Source organism: Helicoverpa armigera, chromosome 31 (assembly GCF_030705265.1).
Source record: "Helicoverpa armigera isolate CAAS_96S chromosome 31, ASM3070526v1, whole genome shotgun sequence".
Lineage (NCBI taxonomy): Eukaryota > Metazoa > Arthropoda > Insecta > Lepidoptera > Noctuidae > Helicoverpa > Helicoverpa armigera.
Window position 1 is genome coordinate 221860 of NC_087150.1, and position 25754 is coordinate 247613.

General features: G+C 38.8%; 1 protein-coding gene across 1 annotated transcript in view; it reads right to left on the reverse strand.

Moving 5' to 3' along the window:
* LOC110380133 (serine-rich adhesin for platelets) overlaps window positions 1-20680 on the reverse strand; it is a 32561-nt gene extending 11881 nt beyond the window's left edge. The window contains exons 1-24 of the mRNA XM_064043167.1: window positions 20563-20680; window positions 19575-19608; window positions 18811-18954; window positions 18219-18275; window positions 17778-17825; window positions 15110-15157; window positions 14333-14428; window positions 13816-13863; window positions 13001-13096; window positions 12475-12522; window positions 11701-11796; window positions 11181-11228; window positions 10752-10847; window positions 10140-10187; window positions 7551-7646; window positions 6144-6287; window positions 5665-5763; window positions 5237-5284; window positions 4248-4388; window positions 3899-3943; window positions 3671-3718; window positions 3408-3455; window positions 3014-3061; window positions 66-2315 (exon numbers count right to left, since the gene is read on the reverse strand). Coding sequence (XP_063899237.1) covers window positions 66-2315; window positions 3014-3061; window positions 3408-3455; window positions 3671-3718; window positions 3899-3943; window positions 4248-4388; window positions 5237-5284; window positions 5665-5763; window positions 6144-6287; window positions 7551-7646; window positions 10140-10187; window positions 10752-10847; window positions 11181-11228; window positions 11701-11796; window positions 12475-12522; window positions 13001-13096; window positions 13816-13863; window positions 14333-14428; window positions 15110-15157; window positions 17778-17825; window positions 18219-18275; window positions 18811-18954; window positions 19575-19608; window positions 20563-20604 — 3916 coding nt within the window. The 5' untranslated portion in view covers window positions 20605-20680. The remainder of the gene's footprint in view (window positions 1-65; window positions 2316-3013; window positions 3062-3407; window positions 3456-3670; window positions 3719-3898; window positions 3944-4247; window positions 4389-5236; window positions 5285-5664; window positions 5764-6143; window positions 6288-7550; window positions 7647-10139; window positions 10188-10751; window positions 10848-11180; window positions 11229-11700; window positions 11797-12474; window positions 12523-13000; window positions 13097-13815; window positions 13864-14332; window positions 14429-15109; window positions 15158-17777; window positions 17826-18218; window positions 18276-18810; window positions 18955-19574; window positions 19609-20562) is intronic.
* Window positions 20681-25754: the final 5074 nt, after the last annotated feature.

Consider the following 25754-nt stretch of genomic DNA (forward strand, 5'->3'; position numbering starts at 1 on the left):
AATAACACCTTCTGTGCTAATAGCGCCTTCTGTGCCAGTAGTTCCTTTCGTGGGTATAATAACACCTTCTGTGCTAATAGCGCCTTCTGTGCCAGTAGTTCCTTTCGTGGGTATAATAACACCTTCTGTGGTAATAGCGCTTTCTGTCGAGATATCAGCGTTTTCAATGGCAGTGAGTGCGCTTTCTGTGATAGTAACGGCGCCTTCTGTGGTGGTAACAGCATTCTCTTTAGTTACATCACCTTCTGTAGTAAGCGCGCCTTCAGTTGTAGTCACAGCGCCTTCTGTGATAATAACAGCACCTCCTGTTGAAGTAACGGTACCTTCTGTGGAGGCAATAGAGATTTGTGTTGTGGTAATAGCACTTTCCATTGTAGTTACATCGCCTTCTGTGGCCGTAACTGCAGCATCCGTGGCGGTAACAGTGTCTTCTATGTCGTTAATAGAGCCTTCTGTGGAAACAGCGCCTTCTGTGGTGGTCACAGCACCTTCTGTGGCCGTAACTGCGGCATCCGTGACGATAACAGTGCTTTCCGTCGTACTAATAGCGCCTTCCGATGTAACAGTGCCTTCTGAGTCGGTAATAGCTCCTTCACTGGCGGTAAAGGCATTTTCTGTTATAGTAACAACACCTTCTGTGGTAGCCGCATCTTCTTTAGTTAAGTCACCTTCAGTTGTAGAAGCAGCGCTGCCTGTGTTATTAAAGGTGCCTTCAGTTGTAGCAATAGTGCCATCTGTGAAGTCAATTGAGGCCTGTGTTGTGGTAATAGTGCTTCCCGTAGTAACAGCACCTTCTGTCAAGGTAACAACACTTTCATCGGTAGTTACATCATCTTCAGTGGAGACAACATCGTCTTCTGTGTTAGTAGTAGAGCCTTCTGTGTTGGTAACAGCCCCTTCTGTAGTGGTAACATCGCTATCTGCAGAAACATCTCCTTCTGTCAAGGTAACAGCATCTTCTTTTGTGGTGACAGCACCTTTGTCGGTATTAACGACAACATCGTCTTTTGTGTTAGTAGTAGCGCTTTCAGTGGTGGTAACACCTTCTGTACCTTCTGTAATAGTGTAGGCGTTTTCAGTTGTGCTTGATTTTATGGTACTTTCATCTGCAGCGCTAATGTCACCAGTCGTGACTTCTACAGTACGAGTTCTGTCTGTTGTTATTGCATTGTCGTCCTGTTCAATAGTGCTCTTTGTAGTAATGGAGTCACTAGTATCAGCATCCTGTATAGCACTAGAGTCCGTTGTAGTAATATCTTCTATGTCTACTCCATCATCATCTTTAATAGTACTTGATTCAGTTGTAAAGTACGTTTTGGAGCCTAAATATTCAGTAGTCTTTTCATCAGTAAAATTATCTTCATCTATACTGTCTTGGTTGTCAGAATTATCTTGGCCTTCACTTGATTTTCTATGTTCATGATTAGTAGTGACATGTTTCTTTCTGTTGTTTGTTTGTTCGTCAGTATCGTCATCGTCATCCACAGTAGACGTAGTGAAATCTTCATCATCTTCAGTATCATTATTTTCTTTGTTAGAAGTGTTGTGTTTCGTAGAAGATTGCTTTCTGGTAACAGTCTGTGTTTTAGAAGTAGATTCATCATCAGTAGTTTCTTCATCATTGGTAGTTGTTTGTTTCTCAGCAGATATTACACTTGTAGCGTTTTCGTCATTTTGGTCCTCAATGCTGTCTTCATCATCTTCATAATCATCTTTGTTATTAGAATGTTTATCAGTGGAAGAGGTATGTTTATGTTCAGAATCATGTTCATCAGTGGAACTTGCGTGTTTATGTGAATTAGTTTTTTTCGTAGAAGATATATCAATTTCATCATCCTCGGTGTCTTCATTTACATCAGATATTGTTTCATCATCATTAGTAGTATAATCGTCTTCAGAAGTGGTATATTTCTTAACATGAGTGTTCTTTCTTTGTATATTAGTATCATGTTCATCAGTAGATGTAGTTATTTTCTTTTTAGTATGAACAGATTCATCATCTTCGTAATCCTCATCGTTAGAACTGGTATTCTTTTCAGTGTCTTTCTTATTGACAGTTTTATCATTTTCTCCATAATCTTGTTCCTGATTAGATCCGGTATGAACCGGTTTGTCTCTAGTGGTCCATTCTTTCTCTGTATCCGATGAAGAAGCTGTAGTAGCTTCTTCATCGGAGAAATCATCGTCGTCGTATACTTCTTCGCTGTAATACTCTTCAGTGGTTGTTGTTGGACGAACTGTAGTCGTGGAAGTGGTCGTCGATCGAGCGATGCGAGGTTTGTTCTGTTTTATGTAGTCTATCGCTTTTATCATGGCTGAAAAATTTAAATAGATAATTTATTTTAATATTTGCTTAAGTTTGGTACGGGTTGTCAGCAGCCGGTAAGTCTGACACCAGTCTAACCAAGGAATATCGGGTTGCCCGGGTAACTGGGTTGAGGGGGTCAGATAGGGCAGTCGCTCCTTGTAAAGCACTGGTACTCAGCTACATCCGGTTAGACTGGAAGCCGAAACCAACATAGTTGGGAAAAGGGCTCGGAAGATGATGATGGATGACTTGCTTAAATTTGGATATTATTAATTATGTCCTCTTATCCGATTGTCATATATGTAGATCAATCAAATGCAATTCGACACGAATATAGTGAGATTAGGCGTAGGACCGACATTAACGTGCTCTCCGGTGCACGAGTATAATTAATCACCAACTTTCAGACTCCTGGCAGCTTTGTGAAAGTTCCTTAAACCCACAAAAAATCGGGAATCGAACCCGAGAACTAGACCAACGAGGCAGTTAGAATTCTTAATAACATTTACATCAGTAGGCCAGTGACTAACTAAGAGGTCAAATATTGTCCTAGAATATTGTGCATGGAAAAGTACAGTAAACTGCACATCAGTGGTAACTGTCATGCTCCTTAACTCAATAGTAATAAGAACGATTTTCCTATAAAACTGTTACCACTGACCTGAAGTTGACTGTACAGTTTTATAAAATGCAGCAGATACTCACTTGGTTGTCCAGTAGCTCTTCTCAAGTCCCTCAATGCGTCGATGAAATCTGTTCAAAGAGAGAAAAGTTACGTATGTATTTTGTTTCGATTGTCAACATCGTCAGCCTTCTTATCGTCCCACTGCTGGGCACAGGCCTCCTCTCACATGGGGAAGGATTGAAAATATATACTAACAAAATTATGAAGTCTTCATACACAAAACAGTTATTTACAACAATAGATCGACTACTATCGATTTCTATAGTCTATGAATCCAATATTTTGCGAGTAGATATACCTCTAAGACATAACTTATATCCAGTTTATATCAGAATTCAATATCCATTACCCATGATATTTGACATTTTAAGACGCATAATTACTTCTGATTATTTTGGACGACTTGGTACTTACTGTCTGTAGACGTATAATCTTCAGTTACAAGGACAGCTTCCTCTAAATCTGTGGAAAAAAAAATGATTGAGCTGAGTAGGTTTGTGTACTTTTTGTATTTATTTTTTATGGGAAATCAACAAATGATCCCGCTGTGGGTTAGCAGCGGTGAGGGAGTGTCAGACTCTTACTGACTAAATCACATCATGTTCCTTCGCAAGCCTTGTACCAGGGCCGGTTTACCTAAGACTCCCTAATATAGTTAAAGATAAGAAGGTACTTACAGAATGCTTTGCTGATCGTTATTATGTTCTCGAAGAATTTGACGATATCTGTAAAAATTGAATAATGTCAAAACTCTCTAAATCTAGTTTCAAATATCTAGACAGTAGACTGCACATCAGTGGTAACTGTCATGCACCTCAATAGTAATAAGTACGATTTTCCTATAAAACTGTTACCACTGACCTGCAGTTGACTGTACCTAAGTGATGTAAAGTAATCATACATACCCATTTCCGTTATTTCAAATATCACCAGAATGATGTCGAAGAAATCTGTAAACAAGCAAAGTTCAAATTAATAAAACGCGACTGCGTCAGAAATATAGGAGCAATAATTGATGGAATCAGGCATTACTTTGCGGAAATCCATCCCTACTAATATTATAAATGCGAAAGTAACTCTGTCTGTCTGTCTGTCTGTTGCGCTTTCACGTCTAAACCACTGATTTTGATACAATTTGGTACAGAAATGGAGTTGACCTTGAGAAAGAACATAGGATAGTTTTTATCCCGGACTTTTGAAGAATTCTCTTGGAAACGGAACCCTAAAAAAAGTATGTGCGAATTGTCATCTTACCGTCTAACCCGCAGATTTTAGCCAACATGGCGGCCGCTACTCTGATGTTGGTAGCATTGGTGACTCGTAGTATCGTCTCGAGGAACACTACGACCTCCACGCTCGTATACTTGTTCACTTTGTCGAAGAACACGAATATATCTGAAAGGAAAATCACTACATAGTATAAAACAAAGTCGCCTTTTCTATCCCTACGTCCCTTTGTACGCTTAAATCTTCAAAACTACGCAACCAATTTTCATGCGGTTTTTTTTATCAGATAAAGTGTTTCAAGAAGAAGGTTTATATGTATAACTAGCTTTCACCCGCGGTTTCACCCGCGTCCCGTAGCAGGATGGTGACAAAAACTATCCTAAAACCTTCTCCCGGGTCTAAGTTACCTCCCCTCTAATTTTCAGCCAAACCGGTCAAGCCGTTTTCATGTTATGTCGTGACAACGGAAGGCGCTTTTAATTTTTATTTATATAGAAAGAAGATAGGCGACATCCATTAAATAGTGGGGAAATAATGTTATCCCGTGCGAAGCCGGGGCGCGTCGCTAGTAACGTTATATAAGAATTGAGTCCATCTTTCCGGTAACACATAGCAAGTGATGAAAGGCGGGCGTTTTGGGGGCGCTCAAAAAGTGTAGTTTGAATTTTAGCTAATTGGTCAACTTACGGTACCTAGCCGTAATTTAATAATTAACTATAATGCTTGCTACAAGTAAAATCATCCACAAATTGGCCAATTAGCTAAAATTCAATGCGTTAAATAGTACATTTCAGTTGCCGTTTATTATTTTTCGAGAGTTGATCAATTACCTAGAAAAATCAACTTACGAGTTTTGTTATTTTCCGGTGACATATGTACCTACCTACATATTTATTTATTTTAAATAAATAGTACTAAAAAGTGTTTACATATAGATCTCTGATCAGAGAGAGAATGGTTTTTGATTCAGCTCAGTCATTGCAATATTTTGAAAAGTTCGTAATGTTTTTACTCACCGGTGGTAGATGTGACCGTTATCAACACCTGCCAGGCTTCTTGCACAGCTGAAACAACATAGAAAAGTTAGATAACGCATCGTCGCCGGATCATTTGGAATGCCTCCAGGGACCACCAATGGTTCGCGGACCACCGGTTAAGAACCTCTGGTCTAAAGGTTGGTGATTGGTACACCCGTGCATCGGAGAGCACGTTAATGTTGGTCCTGCGCCTGATCTCTTACCGGTCGTGTCGGATTGCCGTCCCATCGCACTATGAGAGTGAAGGAATAGTGAGTGCACCTGTGTCCAAGCGAATGCTCGTGCACTATAATATGTCATGCGCAGCTGGCTGATCTCCTTAAGTGAGAACAGCCGCCGTGGCCGAAATCGGCCGTGGACGCCATTATTAATTAACATAAGAGTTTGTGAAGTAAGTTACTACTTACATTTGGTTCCAGTAATGGACATGAGTCTCTTAAAGAAGTCGATGATATCTTCATGACCTGATCTGATGCGGAGTTGCTCCAATACGTCCAAAAGAGACACTGGAAAGTAAAAAAACTTTTTATAAAGTAAAACTGACTTTTTTTGTCTCAAGTATGAATACGTCAAGGCAACTTTTCTAAGTTTGTATGTACTTTCTAAGTATATCTTAGACACTAGTGACTGTGTTTCGGATGGCACGTTAAACTGTAGGTCCCGGCTGTCATTGAATATCCTCGACAGTCGTTACGGGTTGTCAGAAGCCAGTAAGTCTGACACCAGTCTAACCAAGGGGTATCGGGTTGCCCGGGTAACTGGGTTGAGGAAGTCAGATAGGCAGTCGCTTCTTGTAAAGCACTGGTACTCAGCTACATCCGGTTAGGCTGGACGCCAACCCCAACATAGTTGTGAAAAAGGCTCGGAGGATGATGATATTACTTACACTGTCTATCCGTGAGTCCCAGTATGACGTCGGCGGCTTCTCGAATGTTCTTCGTCTGCGTGACATCCACCAGGGAGTTGAGGAAGTACAGCGCATACTGACGCTTCGTCACCTGGTTAATCTTGTGAATCACCGCCACTATGTCTGCAAAAGAGGTTTGTTGATAGTTTAATATACTTGTAGAAGTAGTTAAATCAATATGGAATTTTCGAAATAGGTATCCTTACTGCAAACTTTTTGTCGGCCACTAGTTTGTTTGGGCTCCTAAATCAGTATGAAAATGAAGTATAGTACGCACAGTATAGTACGTATCACAAACTGTATACGGTTGTTCATCAAACAATACAGACAGAATTGTGTTGCTGGGGAGTTTGTTCCACCACTTCTTCTTCCCAGCAAAAACGCATATCTGGGAAGTGGTGAAGGTCGGCTCTGTCAAATTTGACAGAGTCGGATTGGTTGACCTGCTGGCATCTTATGTATCTGTACTTATGAATCATACATTTTCCCGAACCTTCGTGAAAAATGGTAATTGCGCAATGACTCACGCAATGTTCAGTACCGACAAAAAGTTTGGCGTGAACTAGCTAGGTAGGTATACTTAGAGCTCTGCCTCATTAGGACGCCAATAGCTAAGTCGCCGGCTACGTATCCAAGCAGTTAATATTGAAATATATGGTACCTAACTCACTTGGCGACGGTTTGACGTCATCGCCAAATTGGACGCGTGGCCACGACCTACAGTTCTCTACGTGGCTTCTGGATACTCTGGCAGCTTGGCGACGTGGCCACGGTTGCCACTATAATATACACGGTAAAGTGCACCTCGCTCACTCAGTCGCTAATATGGTAGCCAGTGAGCGTGCGATTTCTTCAGCGACGACGTAAACATTGACTTTCGAGACGCCATGGTCACTCGACTTGGCGACCCAGAAGTAGCCAGGGGCCCGATTCTCCCGAATCTTATTAGATTTTGACATTATTAACTTAGGAGAATATCAGATCGCAATAGCAGTTTTAACCATATCGGGCATTCTGCTACTAATATAAGACCAATCGTATTCTAACGACATTCGATTGGTTTGCGATTGGTCTGCTATTTTGGTGATTTTGGTCTATACGGTAGTTTGCTCTACAATCATATTGCAATCGCAAATCATTTGCAGACAAAATGATTCATTGATTATATTATTGAATGACAGAAAAGGATAAAACGTTTATTTCAAAGAAAAAATAGCGGAATGCCACATACGCTTCAATCGTAATTGAGTCGTGATTGGATCTCAGTCGAATGTAAGTCGTATGTCGCTTAAGTAAAATTAGGAGAATCGGGCCCCAGACCTGCGCCGCTGGCGACGTCGCCATGGCGTCTTAATGAGGCAGAGCTCTTAAGTATGCAGTACTTACTGTCAGTTCCGAACACTTCATTGAATATCTGTTGTACTTGCAGCAAGCTGTCACAGCCACCCACCTTATACAGGTTCTCTATAATCACCCTCAAACCTGAAGAAATAATTAAACATTCACAAAATATACCATAAATTCACATAATATATGAGTTGACCTTGAGAAAGAACATAGGATACTGGATAGTTTTTATCCCGGACTATTGAAGACTTCTCTTGGAAACGAACCGAACCCACAGGTGGTAACCCACGCAGGAAAATAAATGAACAAACAAGCGTCGATAAGCGCTTACAAGTTTCCAGATTGAAAGAAAGAAGAAAGATAAATAAGGAAGCAAAAATAAATAAGGGACAAAACAAACAATGAACATAAAAAGAAAAATAAACCGGCCAAGTGCGAGTCGGACTCGCGCACCGAGGGTTCCGTACAAATCCTGTATAGATAAAAAGTGAGTCTTGCGCCAACCGTTCAGTTTAGAACAAACATAGTTATGGTAATTTCGTGAGAGTCAAAATAGTTAATATTTTTTAATTTACAATATAACTAAAATAGTAGGCCAGTACCTTGTAAAAGTTATTTATATACAACATTTTATTGTCATCATTCAGAAATCTGATTGAAAATAACTAATTATGTTTTAAAGGTCATTGGGCATATCTGACCCGCTTTGTAAAAAGTGGCGGACATGAATCAAAGTAGTTTTAAATCGTGGAGAATGGTATGACGTTTCTTTGAATATAAATATTTTATTAAAATTCCATGGAGACGAATGTCCAGGATCGTTTGAAAAATATAAAAGACAAGCAGTTTCAGAGGATAGTAGAGGTTGCAATGCTAGTTTTTATTGTTAAAGACTTTTCATAAAGAAGGAAGATGCCAATTCGGATGACCAGGATCTGATGAGGATCTGGAAACCCTGAGATATCGAGGGCAACTCTTGAATATTGTAGGCACGCATCGAATCAAAACCAGACATGTGACTGTATTTTTGAGGGTACTGGTAAACAGTAAAGGTTTGAAGCTGATTTGATTATGGAGACTACAGAGAGTCGAGGGAACTCCTGAACGGTATGTTGCAACTACCACGTGTTTGGGCTTATTTTATTCGTATTGACGAGAACTTTTCACAAAAGTTAAAAATAAAAACTTTTTACAAAAAAAACAACTTCCAAAAACAACAAGAAAACTGTTTATATGCATCGGTCTAGATCTCGGTGGTTAAATAAATATAGATGCATCCTCTAGACACCGACTTCTAGACCTAATCGCATTGGGGTAACCTGTAATGGTAAATGTATGTAGATAAATAATAAATAAATAAATATGAGCCCAAACACGACGTAACTAAAACATACCGTTAAGGAGTTCTCTCGACTTTCTCACGTCTCCATCATCAAGTAAGCTCGAAACCTTCACTGTTTGATAGTATCACCAGACATACATCTGAGAATCAAGTTTTAATCCTATGCATGCCTACAATTTCTGATAGTTGCCCTCGATTTCTCAGGATTTCCATCATCAGATCCTGACCTGATGACAATGGAAATAAAAGGCGAGTATACTCTTTCACTACAAAGAAATGATTTCTCAAATCCGTCAAACTTGGTCGTTTAAATTCTCCATTGAAATGAGGAAAATATTTGATGTTTACACCTGATGTTTTAATGTTTTATGTAACTTCAAATTTATCATTTTCGCAATTTTTCCTTTATCTGTACTTTATAACGTTGCTTCTTGCCGAATTTCAAGATTCTGAGTTCACGGGAAGTACCTTGTAGGTTTTGATTCCCTAGCGTGTGACGGAAATTCGTCTAAGGTGTCGGTATAACTGCTGTATCTTTTGATCGCGTTAACTTAGAAATTTGATTTTTTCACTACCTAAAGGGACAATAGACCTAAGTATTTGGTATAAATTTCAATTTGATACCTTTATTCGTTCGTGAGAAGTAAGGTAGTAAGTTTCATTATATTAAAATATTTTTTTTATGTTATATAACTAAAAAAATGAGATTTTCGGAATTTTTCCTATATTTGCATTATATGACAATGCTTCATGCCAAATTTCAAGACTCTGAGTTTACGGGAAGTATCCTGTAGGTTTTGATTCCTTTGCGAGTGTCGAAAATTTGTTGGAAATATCGACATAATCGGCTGTATCTTTTGATTGGCTTGGCTTAGAAGTTTGATATTTTCACAGCTTAAAGAGGCAATAGACCTGAGTATTTCATGTGAATTTCAGCTTGATACGTCCACGCGTTCTTGAGATAAAGGGTCTTGACAGACAGACAGACAGACAGACAGACAGACAGACAGACAGACAGACAGACAGACGGACAACAAAGTGATCCTATAAGGGTCCCGTTTTTTCCTTTTGAGGTACGGAACCCTAAAAAACGCTGCAGTTGCGTCACTCATGCGTGAAAGCTTCTTCCAGCTTTCTTTCTGTACACGGCCTTAGGCTCATAGACGTGCGTTCACCACAAGAGATAGAACTTTGTCGTTCTGAATTTGATGTTTTTGGTATTTTTCGCATGGCCAATAGAGTTTTGACAATTCATTGTATTTGAGAGCTGAACTGTAAATACTTACTGCCGCGATTCAAGGATTGCGTCAGTTCTTCTAAGGCGTATTTCGTTTCTGAAAGAAAAAAAAAACATTAATACTTCTTACTTATAAAATGCTAAACAAAATTCTATGACAGGCTTTCGCATTTATATTTTGTTAGTGCCAATGTTTAATTCGTCGTTACAGCCTTTTTATCGTCCCACTGCTGGGCTGCGGCCTCCTCTCACACGGAGAAGAATTGAGCATTAATCACCACGCTTGCTTAATTCGGGTTGATAATTTCAGACTTTATAGTCCAGGTTACCTCAAGATGTTTATCAGTAATTGACCAGTTGACCTTTTTATCAGCAATTGGTGTGCAAAATATATACTTAGAAAGTACATACAAACTTAGAAAAGTTGCATTGGTACTTGCCTGACCTGGAATCCACACCTTCATACTCGAGAGGTTGGTTCTTTATCCAGTAGGCCACTTTGTTAGTACAGTAGACTGCACATCAGTGGTAACTGTCATGCACCTTAACTCAATAGTAATAAGTACGATTTTCCTATAAATCTGTTACCACTGACCTGTAGTTGACTGTACCTTATTTTAGTTCGTACAGAAGATGAAATTGAAAGGTCGTAGGTACTTACGTGTCTGCTTAGTTACAGTTCTCAATAGAATTATGCTCTCGGTGAGTGAGCTGGTCTTCAACAATCGGTTGACAGCTGTGATTGCGTCGCCGATGTCTGAAAGTTGAAATGAAATCGTTTATTTTGCAAGTTGGACATTACATCACTTTTACGTCATTTTTAAGAACGCTTAGGTCGGCATTTCCTAATGACTGATCCCTGAGAAGAAACGCTGAAACAAACTCAAGGGTCATAGTCTCTTTTAAAGTCCAAACATGTAGTATACAATGTTGAGTAAACAAATCAAAATAAGTGTCGGTAGTTTCAGAAACTAGTGTTGTGCGAGTACCTCTATCCAGGACCTGATTTAAGTACATAAGGAAGTATATAAAGGGAGTACATAACGAAGTACATAAGCAAGTGTAATATCAATATATGTTTTGTACATACCTAAGGTCCTCGTGCCCAAAATAAGCAGATTGAATGCTCCCTTCATATCTGTGGAAAAAAATCAAAGTCTATAAAAGTAAAACCTGATTAAAATGATGTATTTTGCCCAAGATGATGCTAACATCATAAATTGTCTGACTGATTGCAGTCCAAGTTATTTTTTTTATGTAACTACTTTTTCCATCTTTTGTCTTCTGTTTGATTTTGTCTTATTTTGTGCCAATAAATGATTGATGAATGATTTTTCTGAAGATTTTTTTTTTATTTTTTTTTACACGACTTCAAAAGTCAGTCAAAAGGAGACTTAAAAATAAAGAAAATTGAAAAAAAAGGTAACAAAAATAATTAGAATCAACATAAAACTTTACAATAACTAAGCAACAAATAGGTAAATACTATTAAATGGTATAACTTTCGCAAAATTTCGAAAAATCGCTTTCCGTCGACCTTGGCCAGATTGTCCGTCCATCTAGGAGTGTCACTAAAGAATTTGAAAAGCTGTAGTGAACAGTATTCTCACCTATCTCAGGCAGCAGTACTTCGAGAAGCTTGGGGAACTCCGCTGGTCCAATACCACTCGTCAACTTCAAGATCTCAAGCTTCACGCCTTCAACTCCTGAAAGTCAAATTGAAAAACGTTTATTGAAACTAGGCTAGTTTTTAGCACTTCACGTCAAATTTACAAAAGGACAGCACCCCCAAAACGCCCCCCTTTCACCACTTCCTAGTGTCATGGCTGGGAAGAAGTGGTGAAGAACAAACTTCCCAGCAACACAGCTGTCTTTTACAATTTTATTATAATTAAACTAGCCGTTTTCCCGCGGTTTCACCCGCGTCCCGTGGCAACTACTGCCCGTACCGGGATAAAAATAGCCTCGTGGATAATGTAGCTTTCGAATGGTGCAAGAAGTTTTCCTCTTTATAATATTAGTATAGATTACAATTACAATTCAACATTGGTTATATACAATTTTAACATTCAACAATTTAACATTGATAAATACATATCATATATATATATCTCAGGCTCTAGATTCTGTATAGGTACTATTTAAGTCAGTTTTGTAGTGTTGGCGTGAGTGATGCACAGACTCTGAATGTCCGACAGAGACGGAGTTGCTTCGCATTTGTGATACTAGTGAAGATCATCATCATCATCTCAGCCGGCGGTCGTCCACTGCTGAACATGGCCTCCCCCTTAGATCTCCACAGATACCTGTTGGAGGCGACCTGCATCCAGCGTGTATTGAGTGAGGATAATTCAATGTTATTTCTTTAAATAAACGATACTTACCACTTGTGTGAGCAATATGCTTGAAATAATCAGCAATTTCGTGCGGATCTGAAAATTTTACAAACTACATGTTACTTAGAGCCAAATATCAGTCGAATTTGCGCACCAAAGGTTCTCACGCGAAGGGATGTCTTAGTAATACGGTCCCGTATTCCCCTTTGGGTACGGAACCTCAAAAAACGATCTTAGTAGTTCAGTGTGATTCTACAAGCTTCAATCTGAATCCGCCGTGAGTTACTACACTAGCGCTACTCTTTCGAGCGTGTTTGCGAGTTGAACTAAATTAAACTCGAGATTTCGACAGGTAAAGTATGAGATGACATTTAGGCCGAATGTGAAGTGAGAGTGAATAGCGAAGTGAAATGTGAAGTGAATTGCGAGTTGTTGTTCGAATTTTATACAATCGACGTACTGGTGTAAGATAACTAAAAACTTGATAAGAATATCAGCTAAACTAAAGGACGACTGCAATCTACAAAAGCTCTTAACGAGTATTGGAATATGAAGTCTATAGCAAAAACCTTACCTTTTTCACCCGAAATTTTCTGCAGACTTTCGTAAATGCCGTCGAAGTCATCATGGCCGATCAGAGGCTTCATCACAGCAAACGCCTTCAATACGTCTGAAATTACATCATTCAGTTACGGAGGGCTATAAACGAAACATTTTATACATACAATACATATCTTATCAAAAACTTATTGAGATATAATCATCGGCACGAATCTTGAGCGCTGACCTTCACCTGCGCAGAAGTGATTTATTAGCAAAGAACCAATCCCGAGTGACGGCTATGACGCTATGCACTGCGGGCCAATTACCGCTTTACTCCGCTCTCGCGCCTCACTTCATACCACAAAAGGGACCCAATAAAACAATTCTGCGCAGGTGAAGGTCAGCGCTCAAGATTTGTGCCGATGATAATAAATGGTGCAAAGGAGAAAGTAAAGATCATACGACTCAACTCGTGGGGAAGGGTTAGAATCAGTTGCTTCGTCTCACGACTCATCATCATCTGCCGAGCCTTTTCCAACTATGTTGAGGTCGGCTGCCAGGCTCACCGGATGCAGCTAAATATATGACCAACCCACTAACCCGGGTGACCCGATCAGTCCCGACCCGTCAGACTTTCTGGCTTCTAACCGTAACGACTGCCAGAACTGACAGTTTCTCCGTGTTTCGGACATTATTTGAGTCTTTATTGATGATAAGAACCTAGATCTACTTTCTACTTTCTGTGTATAATTTCATTAATTCACAATCGGTTCAGTTAGTTTAGGCAATAAAGCGCGACAACATTAGCAAAGATTGACACAAAGGTCTTAAAATAAGTGTTCTCACCATTCTCGTTTGTCATTTGTTTCAACAGCTCCACAATAGTGTTGATATCTGCAAAACAAAATCAACGGTTAAGAGTTCTGCCTCATTAAGACGCCAATGGCGACGTCGCTGGCTACGTATCCAAGCAGTTGTTATTGAAATGTATGGTACCTAAGAGCCCTGCCTCACTAAGACGCCATGGCGACGACGCCAGCGGCGCAGGTCTGGCTACTTCTGGCATCTGCAGGTCGCCAAGTCGAGTGGCGTCTCGACAGTCAGTTGGATCAAATAAGTACTGTATTTTCGAGTGAGCGTCATAAAATGGCGGCTGACTGGCGACCACACTGGCGACTGAGTGAGGGAGGTGCGCTTTACCCTGTACATTATAGTGGCAACTGTGGTAGCGTCGCCAAGCTGTACCCGGTAGCCAGAAGCCACGTAGGGAACTGTAGCTCGTGGCCACGCCTCCAATTTGGCGACGTTGCCAAAGGCTAAACTACATTTTACCTTACTGGTATTTATTTATTGAAATACTTACATGGAGCATCATCCATGAGCTTCAGGAATTCCACCACGTATTTCCAACTCCTGGAACCCTTCGCCTTCCTCAGGAACTCGAACACTTGATGCTCATCTGTCAACAGAATCAGTTCAATAGATTGTTGATTTTACATTTTATTTCAACAAAAATATGTACAGAGCTATTTACAAGTTTTTCTTAAAAATATTATAAAAGATGTTACACTGAAAAGCGTCAAAAAACTTCTTTTCGCTGTCGACTGGGAGCGTACTCAAAAGGCTAGCAGCATTACCACGCTGGATAGCAATGCTTATCCTTTATCCAAGATAGTGCCAGCCTTTTAGTCACGCGAAGTGTCAACCAGTCGTTTAGAAAGGTTCTTAAAAAGAACGTGGGCATTCGGACTCCCCTAGGGTTCCAACCAAAACGGTTTGACAATATCGTTTCGTAGGCCACTACCCGCCGCTTGAGTTTCTCCGCAGCCGCAGCGGCAGCAGCAGAACTTGATCGTTGATTGAAATTCCATGAATTTAACAGCTCTAAATATAAGTCTAAGCCCTGGATATAGTGAGCTGTAACAGTAACAGCCTGTTTCTTCATCAAAAGTAAAAGCCAAAGTAATGTCGTAAAGTAAAAGTAACGGTCTTTGTTTTTTCAAGGCTAAAGTAACAGCAAAACTAATAGATAAAACGAATTTGACCGTTACTTTTACTTTATGACATTACTTTGGCTTTACTTTTGATGAAGAATCTAGCTGTTAGTAAGTAAATGTTTCGTTTAAAAACTAGTACAAACCAGTCAGTCCTGTGATGCTTTCGATGTACTTCAAGGCAGAGGTCTCGTCTGAAAACAAAAGAAAATCATTTTAGCCTAGATATAGACATTGGAAGACATGCACCGTAGGACGTCCACCAACAAGGTGGACAGACGACCTTATAAAGGTCGCCGTCGACGCTGGTTGCAGGTCGCCTCCAACAGGTATCTGTGGAGATCTAAGGGGGAGGCCTATGTTCAGCAGTAGACGTCCTATGACTGAGATGATGATGATGATGATAGACATTGATGCAGCCCCCTCCCACTGCAGATTAAACTGTAGGTTCTATGGTTGCCTATGCCTATGGTTGAATTCAAATAAAGGAAGAAGTTTTTTTGTCCTCGTTACTTGATTTATCGAAGAGTTATTAGACCGATTTGAATATTTTTTTCTTCATATGAAAGAGTAGGTAAACTTGAGATTGGGTCTCATGATTAAGGTCAAAATCACTATTTAACCACTATTGAATTTGAACTTGACCCATGTTTCGAAAAGGTGACATAGTTGCACTGCGTGTCAATATTTCAAGACAAAATATTATATGTTACTGAGTGCACAGATGCATCTGCGCATATTTGCATTCGCTTGCATCTGGCACTTTGGAATTCAGAAAAACGTTGATAGGTCAATAACCTCTATCATTTTACTATATTTTAATACTATCCGTTTTCCCGCAGTTTCTCACGCGTCCCGTGGGATAAAATATAGCCTATGTTACTCGCAGATAATATAGCTTTCTAATGGTGAAAGAATATTTAAAATCGGTCCAGCAGTTTTTGAGTTTATCCATTACAACCAAACAAACAAGTTTTCCTCTTTATAATATTAGTATAGATTATTAACTTTAACGCGATTGCTGTGCACAAGCGAATCCCCGGGACGGGCAGAAATCGCTTTTTAGGTTTCAGAAACTTTCACAAAGCAGCCTGCCTGGATTCTTAAAGTTGGCGGTGGTTAGTAAAGGGCAACTTAGTAGCAGTCGTTATAACTCCGTCAATACGGCCGTAGAGCGGAGTAGAGAAAGCCCTGACACCAAGGCTAGTTAGGTAACTAAACCTGCAGTTCACTCGATAAACAAGAATTTAACTTTAGCGAAAACTTCACTACATAGTATAAAACAAAGTAGCTTTTTCTGTCCCTAAGTCCCTTATACGCTTAAATCTTCAAAACTACGCAACCGATTTTCATGCGATTTTTTTTATCAGATAAAGTGTTTCAAGAGGAAGGTTTATATGTATAATGACATCCATTAAATAGTGGGGAAATAATGTTATTCCGTGCGAAGTTGGGGCGGGTCGCTACTCGCTAGTTAGCTATAATTTGTTTGTCATCCAAAAAAAGCGTCAATATACTGCGTCGAATTAAATATACAAGCAACAGCGTCGTTTTCTCCGATATTCGCGTTCAGTCAATATATTTTTCCCGTCTCTATTTGCGCAGCTGGGTAAGGTAACTACGTATTTCAGCCTCGGTGCACCGGCTGAACAAACTTCACTATAACTTGTGTCAACACCAATTATTGATAATCGCTAATTCCCTTGTTTGTAGTGGTCATTCCGTTTACTGAATTCAATTGCGTATTTCAAATAGATATTAAGTTAATTAATTAGGAAGAAAAAATCTTTAATTTTACTCAATTTTCTTGTTTTCAGTTATTTTGTAGCTTTTGTTAGGGGCGCTTAGACACCACACATTGCAAATTAAACAGTCGACCGACAACTGACCCGGTAGTGGTAAAAAAAAATATAAAAAAGCAAATCTTGATTTCAATCAAAGTTTTCAGTCGGTCTGATACCGGCTAAATACTTAATTTGCCTACTAACGTTCATATTCGTGGGGATTAATGAGCTCAAACAAACTATCGATCAACTTAAAGTTTGTGGTGCGCGCTCTCTAAACATTGTCATCATTTGTGAAAATTAAGAGAATATTGTAATTATATTGTAGTACGGGTAGTCAGAAGCCAGTAAGTCTGACACCAGTCTAACCAAGGGGTATCGGGTTGCCCGGGTAACTGGGTTGAGGAGGTCAGATAGGCAGTCGCTTCTTGTGGCACACTGGTACTCAGCTGCATCCGGTTAGACTGGAAGCCGACCCCAACATGCTTGGGAAAAAGGCTCGGAGGAAGAAGAAGAAAATATTTTAATTGTTGTACCATCCACATAAAAAACTATTAAGTCTGGCGGGTAGCCAGATAAGGTTCTTAATATAGTATAGGGTAACGCCGTATCGGGTTGTCGAGTAACTCGATAGAGGTGGTCAGAATGGCAGTCGCCCCTTGTGGCACAATGAACAGCTTCAACTGAATGAACTGAACAGTCTAACTAGACTCACTCTCAATAGAGAGTAAGAGAAACGGGGCTTTTCTTTATATTACTAGCTTTCCGCCCGCGGCTTCGCCCGCGTGGAGTTCGGTTATATCGCGTTTCCAAGAGAATTCGTCAAAAGTTCGGGATAAAAATTATCCTATGTTCTTTCTCAAGGTCAACTCTATCTCTGTACCAAATGTTCTCAAAATCAGTTTAGTTGTTAGACGTGAAGCGTAACAGACAGAGTTACTTTCGCATTTATAATATTAGTAGGAAGTTAAGTTAAGGAAAACGAAAATGCCCTCTGCATGTAGTATTTGATTAATACAGAAATACTTACCGTGATGGCCGGTCAGCTGATACAGAAGGTCACTGCATTCCTTGTGGCCTGAAAATACAAGAACATATCATTAACACTATTTTCAATAACTGTTGGACAAGTATTAGCCGCAACGGTCGATACCTAGGTAACAAGAAGCCAACGCATATCGAGGTCAAAACATCCATATTTATTTTATTTTGGTATTTCGGTAGCCAGAACTCAGACACTCTAATAACCAAGTTAGTCAAAGATCACAAAGGTCAAAAACCGACCGCACTCCACGACGACGATGAATTGATCTTTGGACGACAAATTTTACATCATTACCAAGTTCTATGCAATTTAATTTGCAATATCAATATGCAAAATCATTACTTGCAGAATCATTCGTCTCTTCTCAAGTGAGAGTAAATTATACTTAACTAAAACTTGATTGATAAGTTAGTAAATGCTACTTACTTCTAATTCCTAGTATTCTTCTCAAATCATCAGAGATGGGGACTATGTGTTCTGCTTCTGAAAAATAAATTTTTAAAAACAGTGAATGATTTGAATATACACCCAACATCATCATGTCAGACATATTTTTTAATAGGAATCATCAAATGAGTGTCAGACTCTTACTGATTGAAACCCACCATGTTCCTTCTTAAGCCCTTTAAGTACCAGGGCTGCGGTAACTCTTTCGATAGGCTGCACATAGGCCTCCCCCATTGATTTCTAAAAGGACCTGGTTCACCAGGTGTTTACTCCAGGCTCCAGGCTGCTTACAAGCAGCCTTTTTCAGGTAGACCTCGTTGGTCTTTCAATTAAATTACCGAATACATAGTCTGACTGTTTGTTAACTGATTCCTGTCAAACCCCGAGCAAGTTTGGCTGGCACCTCAGCTGTCCTCGTCTGAGCACGCCTTACCACCATCCCTACACTCCGTCCTCATGTGAGGCTTACCATCATACCTCCTCCTATGATACCTATATCTCTCACACGAGCTGTCCTCGCCTGGGGACGACTTATACCACTTTATACACCCCGTCCTCATGCGAGGCTTACCATCGTCCCTCCTCCTATGATGCCGGTGTCTCGAGCCCCAGTTGTCCTCGTCTGAGGCCGGCTCGCTGTAGTCGTCGTGTGTAGTGTGTTCGTCAGAGTGCTTCCTCGGCCGATGATGGTGTTTCCTTTCGGCTTCATCGTTCGCTGCAAGAGAAGGGTTAGTTTAGCTTTCGCCCAAAGGACAGAACTGATCAAAGAATCGCAAAAAAAACTGTTTCTCAGATGTTACAACTTTCTTTTCTCCCCTGTCTTCTCGTCCATTCTTTAACAAGTCCCTAAGTAGTCAATGCTAGCGACAAGCCTAGCTTGTTCTCTAAATGATTATTGTATGACGGACACCCGCTAAGCTCAACTAAAGAAGAAACAGAACTGAACTACGCCTGTCTGTTCTTTGGGGAAATGGATATTCTGTCCGTCTCACCCCCATAAATTGAAAATGTAATGTGTCACATCTTTGTGGCAAAGATTTCAATCTATTAACCGTCAGTTGCACAAAGCTCCATGAAAGTTAAAGCTTTTTTAAATCTATCGCTGACTCTTTCTTTGTCAACCAGATGAAAAGTGACAGCAATAGATTTAATGGAGTTTTGTGCAACTGACAGTAAGTGAAGAAACATAACACAATCGCTACGGTATACCGTAGCAGTGCTAGCAATAATGTATACAATGACCGATTTTTACTTGCTTTTACGAGCCTAGTCTTTTTGAAAACTTGCCGAGCATGGAATAACAAACAAATTGTGTAATATCGGAAAAAATCTTACCTGATTGTTCGGCAACAGTTAATGTCACTTGGACCTATAACATAAAACAATGTACGTCGTAAGAGGAGCTTTCAAATTACACGTTAGGTATTGCATAAGGTTGTGAAATTGCCTCATCAGGGGCCCGATTCTCTTAAGTTAGTAATGTCAAAATTGAATAGAAATCGAATCGCAATATGATCGCAATAGCAGTTTTAACCATATCGGGCATTCTGCTACTAATATAAGACCAATCGTATTATAACGACATTCGATTGGTTTGCGATTGGTCTGCCATTTTGGTGATTTTGGTCTATACGGTAGTTTGCTCTACAATCATATTGCAATCGTAAATCATCAGAAAAGGATAAAAACGTTTATTTCAAAGAAAAAATAGCGGAATGCCACATGTACCTTTCAATCGTAATCGAGTCGGAATTGGATCTCAGTCGAACATGAATCGTATGTTGCTTAAGTAAAATTAGGAGAATCGGGCCCTAGGCAAAACTTCGTTAAGAATTCATACATTTGTAAAAATTGTATTCAAATAAGCAAATTACAGATAAACTTTTTGATTACCCGAATGAATGCTTACTTTCCATTCCCGTAACTTTTACGTTGAGTTGCATCATTTAGGTAACTTTTACCGATGACCGAACCATTTTCAGTTGTCAAATCATCGATTTGACTAATGGGTAGAAGTATACGGCTGGTTATGGTTTGGTTATCGTTATAGTTAAATGGTGCAACTGGATTTTTGTAGTTTTTATCAACCGTTGGCCAGTTGGTCCGATAGTTGTCTGACAGTTAATTTCGAAGGTAATCTGGCATCTAAAGAAGTACTTTAATAAGCTTTTTGTAATTTGCATACTACTAACATTCATCTCCAACCGTTTTGTGCACGTCACCAATTTATAAAGATGCGTGGACTCTTTTTCACATAGGTATAACACAGACACATCCTGTCACTATTGTCACAACACTTATAAACAATAGAAGATCTACTTACAATTATTAACAGAGCCAACAGTAACCCGTGGTACAATCGCATGTCGAGTTCAGATCACTCTTCAAGTGGACAGATAAATCGTATCTGCTAACCACTGTGAATGTACACGAAATTCAACAAGATTTATATAATTAAATTGAACAAATATGCAACAACTGTACAAATAATGTGTTTGTTCGGCGGTTGTACGAAATTGTGTTGAAGTTTTCATTCGCTTTGTGACGTGTTTCAAGTATTTTGATACTAAGGCGTCAGAGCTTGGTGGAGCTCATTTTTAGGGTTCCGTAGCCAAAATGGCAAAAACGGAACTCTTATAGTTTCGTCATGTCCGTCTGTCCGTCTGTCCGTCTGTCCGTCTGTCACAGCCGATTTACTCGGAAACTATAAGTACTACAGTGATGAAATTTGATGGGAATATGTGTTGTATGAACCGCTACAAAAATATGACACTAAATAGTAAAAAAAAGAATTGGGGGTGGGGCCCCCCATACATGTAACTGAGGGATGAAATTTTTTTTTTCGATGTACATACCCGTGTGGGGTATCAATGGAAAGGTCTTTTAAAATGATATAAAGTTTTCTAAAAAACATTTTTCTTAAAGTGAACGGTTTTTGAGATATCAGCTCTCAAAGTCGTAAAAAGTATGTCCCCCCCCCTCTATTTTTATAACTACGGGGTATAAAATTCTAAAAAAAATAGAGGTGATGCATGCTAATTAACTCTTTCAACGATTTTTGGTTTGATCAAAGTATCTCTTAAAGTTTTTGAGATAGGTTGATTTAACTGTAATTTACGGAACCCTTCGTGCACGAGTCCGACTCGCACTTGGCCGGTTTTTATCACGCTTTTATTGAAGTAAAACCATTAGAGTTTCTCTTACATAGATTATTTTATAATCCCCTGACCCTGATGACTCTGGATCATGATTTAGTTGAAGCCTGATGAAAAAGGCAAGAAATTAAATGATGATGTCTTCAAGCCAATTATCGGCCAAGACGGACGTTCTCATACATATATAAGATCAGTCATATTACAGTGCACGAGCATTTGCGCAGACACTAGCTATTCCTTCACTCTCATAGCCCGATGGGACGGCAATCCGACTTCCAGGCTCCGAGCTGCCTTGAGATTTTTTTTAAACCTACAAAGCGATTCCACCCCGACCCGGGAATCAAACCCGAGTCCGGGTTATTCCCGCTCGGTAACACCCTTTTATCAACACTGTTGACGATCGGGAAAAAAGTTTCGTTCGTTCACAGTGTTGACGAACGCTACTTATTTTAGTGTAAAATGGTTATTATGCACATGATAAGGCAACTTTTATTTTATAGTTAATTGTGTTTCAAAAGATCTAACATAATCTATTAAAACATTTAAAAAATCCATGATAAGTCTTTCCATATTTTAAAAATAAAAACCAGCGTTCGTCAACACTGTGAACGAACGAAACTTTTTTTTCCCGATCGTCAACAGTGTTGACGAAAGGGTGTTACCGAGCGGAAATAACCCAATACAAGTGGTGTGTCCAACCAAATCGGTCCAGCCGTTTTTGCGTAAAATAATAACAAACATACAATATTAGTAGGATAATCTTCTAAGCTGATTTTGTTACATTTATATCACAGACTAGCTTCTGCCAGCGGTTTCACCCGCATCCCGTGGGAACCTCTGCACGAACCCGGATAAAAAGTAGCCTATAGCCTTCCTCGATAAATGGGCTATCTAATACGGAAAGAATTTTTCAAATCGGACCAGTAGTTCTTGAGATTAGCGCGTTCAAATAAACAAACAAACTCTTCAGCTTTATAATATTAGTATAGATTCATTTTCTAGAACTCCCTCTCTCTGAGACTTGGAAGCTGCCTTTGGTTTCTCTAGGATCCCGTGGAGGCGTAGACCATAGAATCATGATTTGGTTGAACTACAAGGAAAACGCAAGTAATGAAATAAAACGTAAATTACATTTTAAAATAATTTATTGTTTTAATACACTTTGGTACAGGTTTGTAGGTACACATTTATGTATTTAATTATTAATCTTTGATTAAATATCAACCGCCTAAATAAAGTACATTGATATTGCCATTTTCTTTGCAAAATACAATAAAAGAGAATTTGTTTTGTCAAATTGTGCTTAAATCAAATAAAGTAAAAGCTTCAAAATAAATGACAATATCAATAAATTCAATTCCTACCAATTATTATTGAACTTTACACAACTTTAAAGAATTTGCGCTTAATATTATCTGTGACCTGAAGTCTATATTTTTTCAACAAAAAAATATTAAATTAATAATTCAAAAAGTAGACAAAAACCCGCTTTTATGAATGCACGTAAAAACTAAAATAATAATATGGTACTGTCGAACTGATCTGATGATGGAGCCGGAAGATATGAACTGGACCTTCATGATGGAACATCGTATCATAGCTGTATTTGGACTTGTTAGAAATGCCTTGTAGTTATTTTTACATGCATTTATAAAATCGTAGTTTGCTTGAAAAACTATTAATTTATTTTATTGAATAGTTCAAAAAGTAGCACAGATCATTTTTACAAATCTTTACAAGTTTCAAAAATATAATGACAGCTTATGTCAAGTTGGTCGACGCCAAATGTCAATTTTTGTTGAAATAACACATTTCAGCGCATTTTTTAATTTTGACTTTTATTTTCAAATCCTGACTCCTTCACATACCCATATTTAATCAACGACTCCCAAAGATATGATTCCATAACTAACATTATTTTACATACAAACTACTTTCTGACAAAAAAAGTCTAAAAAAAACAAATGCGTCGAGACTAAAATACGTTTAAAATAAATTCAACTAAGCGTAATACAGATATTGTGCATGCTGACGTTTTTAATGTTTTGTGCAATGTAACTTTGCCGGTCTGAAGTTAGGTCATCATCATCTCAGCCGGCGGACGTCCACTGCTGAACATAGGCCTCCCCCTTAGATCTCCACAGATACCTGTTGGAGGCGACCTGCATCCAGCGTCGACGGTGACCTTTATAAGGTCGTCTGTCCACCTTGTTGGTGGACGTCCTACGCTGCGCTTGCTAGTCCGTGGTCTCCACTCCAGCACTTTTCGACCCCATCGGCCATCTGAAGTTAGGTACGTTTCCTCAATCAATCTGTCAAATTTCTTCAATAGATTTTCAACCTTATCACAATAGTGGAAGGATAATGTTTGTTTGGTAATATTTGACAGATTCGGGTGAATAACCTGCTGGCGTCTGTACGAGATGTCATATGGCTGACTTCAGACAGGCAAAGTTATTTGACGACAATTGTACATGAAATCTAAGTGACACTTTTGTTTGAATACAATTACTAAATGTTTCTTGGTATAATCATCGGCAAGGATATTGAGCGTTGACCTTCACCTGCGCAGAAGTGATTTATTGGTTTATTGCCTTAAGTGTACAGTGCGCAAAGCGATCCCCACTCTTCCGCCGAGAGCTCATTATCCGTGCCGATAACTATATCAATGTTTATGTCGGAGTTCTAACACAGAAAAGTTACACATATATCTCTTAAACACAGGTTTTGTGCACAATTTTGTGCAGTCTGCAATTTACATCAATGTTTTGTGCATATACTGTGACACTCTAACTTAAATATAAAAACTTAAATCTAAAAAGACAAAAAATAAAATATAAAAAAATAAATTTCTAATCTACAAAAAAAGTAATAATAATAACTTTGGTATTATTTTTGTTGTAATAATTAAACATAGAGAGAAGTCTGAATTATTTAATTTTAGAAAAAATATATTTAGTTTTGCAGGTACCTAATAAGTAATTTCAATACGGTTTTTTTTTTCAACGATTTCAAAATATTTAATAGCATATTAAAAAAAATAGAAAGGAATATGGGTATAGTTATCGGCACGAATCTTGAGCTCTGACCTTCACCTGCGCAGAAGTGATTTATTGGGTCACTTTGTGGTACGAAGTGAGGCGCGGGGGCGGGCTAAAGCGGTGATTGGCCCGCAGCGCATCGCGTCATAGCCGTCACTCGGGATTGGTTCTTTGCTAACAAATCACTTCTGCGCAGATGCAGGTCAGAGCTCAAGATTCGTGCCGATAACGATACTTTTGTATGATGAACTTGAACCAATAGAAACGTAAATGAGTGAATAATTGAAGCCACAAAACTAGATATATTTCGGCTTATTTCATGCTATGTGACATAGTTTGCTAACATCAATTTTTAATTTTTAATAATACTAAGGGCGATATTTTTGAGTTTCAAAATTATTATAAAGGACTAGTGAGTTGGAAGACAGAATTGATTTTGCAGTAAATAAATATGAGCCTGAAAATAGGTCTTAAAATTACTTTAAATCACCTACCTAGTCTTTTACTTCAACTATGTTAAGATCGGCTTCTAGTACCAATGCAATTTTTCTAAGTTTGTATGTACTTTCTAAGTATATCTTGGACACCAATGACTGTGTTTCGGATGGCACGTTAAACTGTAGGTCCTGGCTGTCATTGAACATCTTTGGCAGTCGTTACAGGTTGTCAGAAGCCAGTAATTCTAACCGGGTTGCCCGGGTAACTAGGTTGACGAGGTCAGATAAGGCAGTCGCTCCTTGTGGCACACTGGTACTCAGCTGCATTTGGTTAGACTGGAAGCCGACCCCAACATAGTTGGGAAAAGGCTAGACAGATGATGAATTTCATATTACACTAAGTAGGTATAATAAGACAACCAGCTACAAAAAATGCTAAATAATAAAATAATTAATATTCAAATATGTCGTCCTTAATACGTTTCTACTTAATACTATATTTTTTATTTGTTTAACGACAATACGACTCTGAAACGTCGGTTTGTCAAAATAAGAAACCTTTTGGTAAATTCAGATAACTTTAGTTTTTTAACCCGACTTAAATAGAAGGAGCTTAAATTTGAGAATTTAGGCTTCATATTATTTTAAAATCTCATTAAATTATATGTATGTATACATAAATATAGACATATATAGTATGTATGATTTAAAAATATAATAACTATAAATAAAAAATTTGACCCGAGAAAGGTGTTTTTTTTTTAAGTGTAAATCGTCATCCAGTCGTAACAGAATCGTATCGCCGTCGTCCCGTCGTCGCTAAAACCTTAATAATACCACAAATATATAACAATACCTTTGAAGGAAGCGGTTGTTCTCCTA